Source organism: Bombus impatiens, unplaced genomic scaffold (genome assembly GCF_000188095.3).
Source record: "Bombus impatiens unplaced genomic scaffold, BIMP_2.2 scf_0478, whole genome shotgun sequence".
Classification (NCBI taxonomy): domain Eukaryota; kingdom Metazoa; phylum Arthropoda; class Insecta; order Hymenoptera; family Apidae; genus Bombus; species Bombus impatiens.
The window spans coordinates 983,605-994,484 of NT_176897.1; the positions used below are offsets into that span (position 1 = coordinate 983,605).

The 10,880-nt window shown below is 40.3% G+C and overlaps 3 protein-coding genes across 10 annotated transcripts in view; 1 reads left to right on the forward strand and 2 right to left on the reverse strand.

Moving 5' to 3' along the window:
- Positions 1-281: 281 nt before the first annotated feature.
- On the forward strand, positions 282-1,984 carry LOC100749960 (autophagy protein 5). The gene is made up of 4 exons (XM_003490760.4): positions 282-692; positions 798-1,003; positions 1,084-1,409; positions 1,471-1,984. Exons 1-4 carry the CDS (start codon positions 537-539, stop codon positions 1,578-1,580), a joined length of 798 nt encoding a protein of 265 aa, XP_003490808.1. The 5' UTR covers positions 282-536; the 3' UTR covers positions 1,581-1,984.
- Positions 1,985-2,127: 143 nt separating this feature from the next.
- Positions 2,128-10,880, reverse strand: part of LOC100745747 — a 17,084-nt gene continuing 8,331 nt past the window's right edge. Inside the window, exons 1-4 of one of the 8 annotated variants that reach the window (XM_033321694.1) lie at positions 3,705-3,827; positions 3,299-3,606; positions 2,598-2,731; positions 2,128-2,386 (exon numbers count right to left, since the gene is read on the reverse strand). In XM_033321694.1, coding sequence (XP_033177585.1) covers positions 2,186-2,386; positions 2,598-2,693 — 297 coding nt within the window. In that variant the 5' untranslated portion in view covers positions 2,694-2,731; positions 3,299-3,606; positions 3,705-3,827 and the 3' untranslated portion in view covers positions 2,128-2,185. Of the gene's footprint in view, positions 2,387-2,597; positions 2,732-2,827; positions 3,229-3,298; positions 3,607-3,647; positions 3,670-3,704; positions 3,964-4,035; positions 4,137-10,880 lie in introns of those variants that run through there. The other 7 variants (XM_012387629.3, XM_012387625.3, XM_024368815.2 and 4 more) reach the window with 7 other exon arrangements.
- LOC100750080 overlaps positions 6,000-10,880 on the reverse strand; it is an 8,543-nt gene continuing 3,662 nt past the window's right edge. Inside the window, exon 2 of the mRNA XM_012387623.2 lies at positions 6,000-10,880. Coding sequence (XP_012243046.1) covers positions 10,484-10,880 — 397 coding nt within the window. The 3' untranslated portion in view covers positions 6,000-10,483.

Consider the following 10,880-nt stretch of genomic DNA (forward strand, 5'->3'; position numbering starts at 1 on the left):
CTTTGTTCATTTGCAAAATAAGATCGTTTTATTTAATTCCATTTGCAGGTTTACAATAATCTTCTATAAATTTGACTTCTTTGTTCGACCGATGGATCTGGAACAACTCTTTTCTCGCAAAAGTGACGAAAATAACGTGAAAATCGTAGTCATAGTAACGGACGTAGCGTTCTATCGCTTTCTTTCGAATCTCACTAAGCGCTTACTTTCGGGTAACTCCGTACGGCTCGGTACGAACGCACGTTTCTCCATTCGCCGTGTATGCTCCCACCAAAATCATCGGGCGAAGAAATGTGTGTATAGTTCGGCCGTTTGACCGTTAGAGGCGGTAATTCGTGGAGCGTACCTTTGGCCAAATTTCTCTCATGCTCATTGACAACCATCCTACTCATCTCTGGACACTATCTGGCATTATCTGAATGGACTTAGTTAATTTTTGTAGCAGACGAAAAACATAACCTTTTATTTCAAGATACTCGATTGTTATTAAAAGTTCGAATGAATTAGAATAAAGGTTATTTATTGCCGTATGCATAATGGCGAATGACCGGGAGGTACTGAGAGAAATTTGGGATGGTAAAATTCCTGTTTGTTTTACGCTTGATTCCGAAGAAATATGTGAATTACAAGGACCCGACCCATTTTATCTTATGGTGCCTAGGTTAAGTTATTTCCCACTCTGCACAGATAAGGTAAATAAATAACATAAATAATATAAAAGATGTAAGTAAAATGCCATCAATAACGATTATCTCTATAATTTATAATTGCTCCATTTTACACATTTTTTTTATTAGATACGAAAACATTTTATAAGACATATACAAAGTGACAGTAAGCAGGAGCACGAGATGTGGTTAGAATTTAATGGTATCCCCCTAAAGTGGCACTATCCGATTGGTGTTCTTTTGGATATCTATTCCAACGACGTTGAATTACCTTGGAATATCGTCGTTCATTTTGACAGGTTCCCAGAAAATGTGCTGATGCACTGTCAAAATAAGTGAGTATATCTGCAAATAGTCGAATATCCGTTTCTAATAAGATACTCGATTTGACGAGACGTTTGAATTTCAATTATAGAGAAGTAGTGGAAGCGTATTTTCTCTCCTGCGTAAAGGAAGCAGATGTATTAAAGCACAGAAGCCAGGTTGTATCCAGTATGCAAAAGAAAGATCACAATCAATTATGGTCTGGTTTACTCAACGATAAGTTCGATCAATTCTGGTCTGTAAATCGAAAACTTATGGAGGCCAGTAACACGGAGGAAGGTTTTAAGTATATACCATTTCGATGTTATACGAGCGAGGACAAATACGTACAAAAACTTGTAAAACCTGTAAACGAGGAAGGCCAAAGGAAGACGTTAAGGCATTTGCTGAACGAAGTATTCCCAGACAATGAAAATGGTAAATATTTTGTTTGCTTGTGAATATTTTATGAGTTGTATGTATCGTTTTTCTTTTATAGTTACAGTGTTCACTCATGGTATTAGCCCACCTTTGGAAACACCCCTCCAATGGATGTCGGAACACATGAGCTATCCTGACAATTTTTTACATTTAATCGTGACATCATAACCCACAATGAAACAGCCAATTGACTAATTATCGATGAAGTCGTGAGTTAAGTGCTGTTTTCTCTCACCAGTATTACTGGTATTTTAATCAAGATCGCTTTACCACGGGTCTTTTTAATGTTATGTGCTTTGTCGTATATTTATTTTATACGAAATCATAAATGACCCTCTAATTTTTCCTGGATGATATCGGTTAAACGCAAAGCTGTTACTGTTGCTTATATTCTTGTAACGCACGAACATACTCAAACTCTGTCGTAATGGCAACGTTGGACTTGTGCTAAAATCGAATCGATATTGGACCACGTTTATTACAGATCGATCGGATTGTAATTCAATTCGCAATATTGTACCCGGAAGGAAATATATTGTATAAAAATAATTATATAAATATTTAAAGAATCATTTATGTATATAAACGTATTAATTACGATTGTATTGAATATCGTATAAAATCAATGTGAATATCATAGGTAGGAAATGAAACGAAAATTGATTGCTTGAAAAAGAGGGAAGTGAAGGGAGCGAAAACATTAAAGACACTAAACTATAAAATAGAGACATGGTCGTTTAATTTACAATCGAGAACCATAATTGTGTTATAAATTAGTTTATTGCACAACTGTCTCGAGGCTTTCGATATATCCTTAATATTTGCGAGGATACGGTACTATCGTTACGAGTTGCCAAAGAGCCGACTGGTCTCCGCACAATAACAGGGTGGTTTCCGTAGCTACTATATTCCATGGTTCTGCGACTCGTCCCAAAGGTTAAATAGTTAGCAAGTTCCTTTTTACTTTGTTGCTCCTGAAATGTAGAGATTTACGAGACATTGAAATAATTATTACTCGGAACAATGTACAAAACCATATACAATGTGTTCTTAAAATACAATTTATGTATTAAGACGATTCTAAGTTGAAATAGAAGATTAATAAAATGTTGTTTCTATATTTAATTACAATTTAAATATGACGTTTTCAATTGGTAGACCTGTGCGTCGTAAATAAATAATTACTTTAAATATGATCAGAGCAGCGTCTTGGTATCTCTTGTGAATCTCTTCCTTGGTCACTACGGCCTTCACTTCGGGCGATTCATAGCGCTCCGTCATTTACAACTCTTTTTTTCAATGGTCTTTGTATAGGAAACCTGTAACACGTATCGATTTACAAATTACGATATACAAATGGGATCCGCGATTGAACGACATGACAATCATCATAAAATGTCCTGTGTTTAACGAACCAGCAAAATCATCGATCGAAGGAACTGTACGATCTGTCCCTCGAAAATTATTGTCTACCAAAGGAGAAGAGAGATAAAAGATAGTGGGGAAAAGAGGCATGTTCCGAGGAGAACGAGAGAACGAAAACAAGCAGGAGAAACGACGGAGAGAAGGCACACGTTCGTCTAGGGTAAAAATAAACTCAGGCTGGACTTTCACAACGCAGTAAACGCTGTCTTCCAACTATTTTCAGAATTAATATTCTCTACTTTTTTCTCCTCCTCTTTTTGATTAGCTACGCAATCTGGTCTTTTCTTTTTCCGTTTCTTGAGAGAGATTTTCTCTTTTTCCCTCCTTCAGCACTAAATTATTGTTCAATCAAAATGATAATGGTTGAATGTTTCTGCTACGTTTTTTCTCTTTAACGTTTACGTCTAACAGATGACTCTACTATGATTCTGATCGTGTTTGAGAACATGCAATCTATATACCGGTAAATTGAACACGATGCCCAGCTTTTTCAAACAACTTTGTTGTACGGACGATGGTTGATAAAATACGGTCCAGGTCGGCGGTTTCTAAAGTCGCTGACAATTTATAAGCAAGCACTGTCTGATGGTATCGGCGGACGGACAAGAAGTACACGGTAAGAATAATCAGCGAAACTTGAGACTTTGTCGTCACGCTGATCTTTAACTCGCAAACAGAGAAGACACGTTATTCGTCTATTGGAATGAAGCCAGAAACTTTTTGGTATCCCTTTCGAACTTCCGGTTGAGAACGCCAGACGCGTGGAATCCTGTCGTGAATTTTTTAGCGTTGTAGACAGTAGCTTATTACCTTTGAATGCGAAACGATTTAGCAAAAGATACAGTGCTATGCAGTTGTACAACTTACTGAGAGGAAATTAACTGGGTCCACGCAATCGTAACTTTAATTCGAACAGATTCATTTGCAAGGTTACACGATCGAAGTAAATATGTAACGTTGGTATGAATTTTCGTGTGCATATACCACTGTACCCTTCCTAATTGCATTGTAGCAGTCGGTGACATTTATTGGCGTTGATTGAAGCGTTGCATCAGTCATACTTTGATTCAAGGTCTGTTTTGCGCGCACACGGTGGCCTCAATAAAAACGAATCGCGATTTAATATTAGGAACTATCGATAAACATCGTTTATTCCTTAATACAGCCGAAATTATCGGCTAGAATGAACACCACTTACAAACAGAGTTATCGCGGATTTCATTTTCTTCCCATTTGCAATGTTAATCATGCCAAATGATTTTAAGCTAATTACGTACCGGGAGAACGCAATATGGCCTACAATAAGAACGATAAGATATTTAATAATCTTTCAAAAAATCGTAGAGAGAAGTATCGATAAATCAGTGCAACTATGCTACCACCGTCGATAACAAAAATGCCTGGACTATACGATTGACGTTAAGAGCTTCCATAAACCTGCAGAGGGATTCAAAACTTGTTTGATCAACGTCATTCGGGACATTACAATTTTAAATAAGCTGTTAAAGTCACATTTAAATAGGAATGCGACAATTAGTACAAGTTTATCGCACGAAACTAATCGCGCTTCCGGTTTAATTATCATGTATTCCGATCCAATTATACGTCTACTCTAGAGATATATAGGAATATACGTATCGCATCACATGCATGTGTGCAGCTGCCCGCGCTACATTTTTTAGCCCCTGCTACATAAGTTCAAGGAAACAGTCAATAAAAACAGCAATTCAATTTTTCTCCCCGCATTAGCCTGCTGCATTAACGGTGATTTATAAATAAACATGTAGTCTTTATATCGTAAAAAAACTCGTCGAGTTTTAAGAATGAGAAAGAATTTAGCAATTTGAAAAAACAACTACGATAAGTTATAGATCTTTTACGTCATTTATCGACACAAGTGCATAGCCGATGAACAGCAACTGCATGGCGTGCAGGCAGGCGTGCGATTGCGTGCCTAGAAAGTTTAGCGAGTACGTGTGCGATCGTCGATCCTCGGATACTACCAATCAACCACGATAACGGAAACAATGCATCGGTTGCATCGATTGCAGATCGCACGACTGTATGAGTGTGCATCCGACGTGACTACTTTCAGTATACGAATCACTAAGTTGACTTGTTCTTATCTTCGATATGACTTCAGTCCTCGTTCAAATGCGACAGAATTATTTAAAAGATTCGCGGAGAAGTGTACTTTAACGATAAATGTAACACGTGTGTAACGCCGGTATTTCAGAATATGACGAAATTTCGAACCGAATGACGTCGGCATATTGCAAGCTTGTATCGCTGTTGTAGGTTTTAAGTTGAATTTGGCGTAATTCGAGGTAGAACGTTGCAGTAGTATTTCACGAGTTTCTTCAGCGTGCGAAACGTTTCGTTAGATAAGATTACCATCTTTGCTGAAAAAGAAAAGAAGAACAATCGTTTGAACAATAGCAGGAATGATACCGATTTGCGACATTTTTCTTCGTACGAGCTTTCAACATCAAACCTCTTCAAACGACATAAGTGATTGGATTTATTTCTCACCTTATTTCTAGAGTTATTTCTCAAAATATTGGAACATTATTCGCGTTATTGTCACAAAAAAGAAAGGCATAAGGCAAAGGAAAGTTGTGGGGTCGATGAGACAAAAGTTACTTTGTAAGCCATGTCTGTTATTTCCTCGAATGCTAATTATATTCTCGTCCTCGATGTATCGATACGTCGCGTAATAAATAATGGGATGAAACAAGATCGAGATCAAAGACTGTACCGCTCCCTCGAAGTCAACTTGTAAATCGGCGCGTGTATGTATCTTTGTTCGACTCTGTCAACTTTTCTCAAATTATCAGTTTCCCAGTTATCTCGAGACGCTCAGTCTGCCACGCGTGTAAGCGCCTCCGAGAAATGTATATACATAATCAAATGCGTTTTCACAATCACGTAATCTCGTACGATTAGAATTATCTAAAGCTACAAGAAATAAAAGAAAAGGATGTACTGATTGCATTATATTTTCGATGGTGGCAAAACGTGATACAAAAACGGTTGCGAATTTGTATTCCACGATAAACACGTACTGCGGAGTCAGGGTTAAAGGGAAAGGTCGTGCCACTATAATTAAGTTGTTACGTTAAGCTGTTAATTACTTCGAAAAATGGAAATAATACACGAAGGTTTCTTTTAAAATAGTCTCTTATATTTTCTCTCAAATTCTCATAATCTACGCGTGTGTATATAATACAATATTTAATACAGTAATTTTTCTTTCTTCGAGCGTACAAAAAAAGTGAAATAAACGACAGATTCATGAAGCCTGTCTCACCGTACATTAAAATCGTTCTCAAGCATTCTCTCTCCCTTTCTCTCCGAATAAATTCAGTCTCTCCCTCTCACGCTGTCGCTACGTTGTTCTCGGTGAATCACAATAGCGGATATGCTTGGTAATCGGTCGAATTTTGCCGACAAATTGAGAAATATGCGGATCGGGCGATGCGCAGTATATCGTTGCTTTCGCCGCTGTTTTTAACGTCCGCTGAGAATTTCGACCGTACAAAGAGAGGAAAAAAAAATGGATAAGCCCTCGAGGCTAGGTATCGACGATTCTACGATTATCACACTTTGAGCTGCCTCTCTTGGCGAGGGAATCCGATTCGTTCGTTTCTAGCTCTCGATCAACCCTCAGAACGAGTTCACGTTCGACTAACACAGTTTTCCATATATCATCCGGATGATTTATGATCGAATGCGAATTAAATGCCAACCGATCAGAATGACTGGAGATGTACAGTGGACGAGCGGAAGCTATATATTAAAAAGGAGGGAAGAAAAAAAAAGAAACGAACAAAAGTACGATCTATCGAATTTATACGACATCTAAGATCGATCTGGTTTATTCGATTAGAAAACAGAGAAGAGAAACAAGATGATGATTTTGACGCGTCGAATTAGCGACCAAATAAATAAAAGAATAAATGTGAATACTGATATTATTACACGCTTGGACGAGTCACCGGTGTTCTCTTTCGCGGAGCGTATCCTTGCCAACAACCCGCACGGGAACGTTTCTTTGCCGCGGAGAGGACGTAAAAATACGTGGCTCGTTCTAAGGACGCGAGACATTTTGGTCCTTGATTCTTTCTCGCGCCAGCGAAGCTATAAGGCACGAGCGATCTTTAAAAGGCACCGGGCGAGTTTTCAAGCGCTTCGTTACATACAATTTGATCATATTAAAATATAATAATTATGTATACATATACATATTTATTTATATATATATATATAAAGTCACTTTGTCTCTATTATTCAACACTACATATATATATATATATATTTTTCTTTACACATATAAGATACACGAGCATTATGCTTACAACGTAATTATTTCTGTGTGTATGTATGTGTGTGTGTGTGTCTGTGTGTGTATGTATGGTTTGTGTATATACATCGTCTCCCTGCACGTGGGTTTAAAACGTGGGGGTTCGCCCACGAAGTTTTTCTCCCCACTTCGAACCAACCGTTCGTTCTCTACGTGTCTCCTTCCCCTCTCTTTTACTTTCTGTTCACACAGTTTGATGAACTTAAAAAATATTGCTTATACAACGCTTTATGCCTCGTTTAATAGACTCTTGTGGGCTGTGCACATGGAACACACGCGTGCGCACGTTCAAAACGCGCGCCGACATACACGCAATCACGCATTTATTTCTCGCGCTATCGAACGCGCACGCTCTCTCTCTCTCTCTCTTTCACACACACACACGCGCGCGCATACACACACACACACACACTCTCTCTCTCTCTCGTCAGTCGGTTCGACAGTACGTTTATTATGTAAAACGTTGTTATGGCATTATGTAATTCATTATGGCTTAAGATTACGCTATATTTTATTGTACATTGCCACCTTGACCCTATCGGCGAACGCGGACAAGGTTAATACGGTTTCTTCTCCCACTTTGGCGATATTCGATTCTCGAGGTTTATTCTTTGCCAAAGAAATTCGTTAAAAAGATCTCAGTTAGAAAATGAATAAAAGAAAGAGATTAGCGGTACGTTTGTAGATGAAATTCCATCTACCAATAGAGGTAGGAAACCGGAGGAATTTAGTTTCTGCTCCATGAAGGCATGAATCCAGGTAAATACCGTTGACCCGTGCGTAGCATTATCCACGAGGAACGCAAGTGCATCTTTCTGGCTGATAATACACGCGGCTATCGCAACGCGTGAGATTAGTTGCGCTTGGAACGAGCTCGATTGAGTCTGAATATTGAAACATTGACGTAACTGCTCTGTCTGCGATGGTAATTTACAAAATTGCCCTTCTTTGCCGCGACGTGCTCAATTGCCGGATCGCAGAACATTCGTGGAACGCTATTTTCGGTTTCCCATCCGAGGGAAACTTTCTCGCCGGATCGTACTCTATTTTCGCAGACCGTGGGGCACACGCTGTTGTACGCGTAGATTATCTCGTTCCAATCGATTCGGGCAGATAGCGATCGATTATCAGACACAGAAAACGGAACGGGGCATTTCCGAGTTTTTCTTTTTTTTCGCTTCGCGACCGACCGCTGATTCAGAAACTTTCTTCGCCGTGATAGCTCGAAGGTCGTTCGACGATAAAAATGAACGCGTTATCGACTCGAGAATCGAAATAAGCCGGCGGAATACCAACCGGAGAACGAACGCATGAAACGATGTAAACGCGTGAATAATTTATAAGAATAATTAAGAACATTACTCTCGTGGTTTTGTACCGCGAACGAGTGCGCTAACCTAAATTAGAATCGCGACCATATTCTCTAAACACTCGATGCTATAACGACGTTGAGTCCCTGTGTGATTCTAATTTCTATATTATATGTATATCGTGTAAGGCACGCGGATTTTACGGAACGTTTTCGTGTGTGTGTCTTTTTGAAAGTCTCCCCGTACGATCAGTCTCGTATCCCGACTTGGAGTATACGTATATGTGCGATCAACGAACGAATCGTTTCGACGTAGAACATTGGATTGTCAAAATTTCATCGATCAATAGCAATAAAAATATTTACAATTACTTTATCGCAACAAATACATATTTTTAAGTTTCTCCACGCGGAATCGATTCGCCGTTTTACATTCCCTTTTTATCCTTGTCGATTTCTTAGCGGAATCGAGACACAAATTTGTACAAAATATAGCTCTATGTACGACTAAGTCTACGTGTAAGTTTGCTCTAAATTGGGCGACACGTTTGTTCTAGGATCAGCGAGAAGAAAGGCACGGATGGCGGCCTCGAAGGGAAACGTGTACGGCGAATTTCTCGCGAAGTCCTTCTTCGACATTTCGTCCCTTTCCTTCTTCCTCGGGATCGCACATTCGATACAAAAATAACCACGAATGATGATGCTAGCTAGGAGATCGAACCAAATTATTATCAAAGATGCATCGATATGTTCGAAATCCGAGTTTACTCGGCTCGATCTTCCCATACCATCCTATATACATATTTACAGAAAATTCGATCCAGGATGAAGGAAACGAGATACCTAAGGAAATAAATCGCCTGGCTGTTCGAGAGGGGAGAGAGTTCCGGAAAATTAAAGAGGAAAAACTGAGACGAAACCCTGTCGTAATACTTACGCACCATGCGTGGCACACGGGTGCGCGTATGGAAGAAATTGTTTGAGCAATTAAACGATATTAAGAGATCGATCCTCGATTGAACGCGAATCGAGAGGAGCGGCGTCGGTTCGTGGAAAAGTCCGGTGTCGCGACACCGATCTGCTTCTACCAAGAAATCGAACCGGGCTCGAAAAAGAAAAACCGGTAGCCGTTTCCCATGGTCGATTACGAATCGAGCGTTTTCCGCGAAGGCAATTGGCGGCGAAATAAAGGCGGTTTCGTGGTGTTGCGTTGCGGAACGGCACGGTGCCGCGCGCGAGACCACGCTACCGAGTTTTCCTCATGATCGATATCATACCGAGACTGACATAATTCCGTAATTATAGCGAGCACACTCGACCTCTAAACGGCCTAGCCGATAGCCGTCGAACGAGCTAATCTCGTCGATAAAGCCGGCGCGAGAAAAAACTTCTTCGTGTGTGTACTTCTCCGACGATTTTCATGGGTGGGGAGAAGGAGGGAGAGTAGAAGGGGAGGAGTGAAGAAACCTTGCGGAGGGCAGCGGGAGAAAAAAAGGCCAGATCCGAAGAAGTTGGAACATGCCGAACGAAGACGCGACCGTGTATAATCTCCTTCCATATCCCGGCTCGTCCAATGGTCGATTAAGACTTATCGTGATGTATAACGCGACACCGATGATCGAAGAAATGATAAACGCTTACGTGGCATACGACGTGTCGTAGATCACGTACCAATCGATCCTGCCCGGCTAAATCCTTTGTGGAAGGTCTTTTGCTATTCAACGAATATCTACGAATCGATTGAAACGTCCTTGATACGGATAAAATATTAACTATAATTTTTTTTTTGTTTCCGAATTAAATGTCATCGATAACGGTTACATTGAACGGAGATATCGGCTTTAAAAAATTGCTTTCGTATCAAATATCGACTCCTTGATATTCGATTAATTTGGATGGATACTATATCCCGTCAAGATAGAACAAACCGTCGCTCCTGTTTCGCGCAATCGAGGATCAAACGTGATTTACCAATTAAGTGTAATGAGGACTCGCTGGATACCTAACAAACGCACTCCTGACCTGTGGGAACTCAGTGTACGGACTTGGGTGAGCCCTCCAGGATACCGGCAATCTCAGGCTCAGCTCGAGAGCATAGTCGTGACCCCTGCCTTCGTTCAAATTACAGATACTTTGGCAGTTGTTGTTGTTGTTGTTGTTGTTCACGATTATACTCTGGCTACTGACTGGCGACAAGCCTCTTTGGATCGCGTGTTCCTTGATGGGTTTGGTCACAGGATTGTCCAAATACGGTTTGAATAGAATTGCGTCCTTCTTCAACGTTGGTCCCGGTGGCGGAGGCGCGGTGGACGCCGGTGGTGTTGGCACGGTGCTCGATACCGGCTCCGTCCTCGACGGAGAGGCGACGACG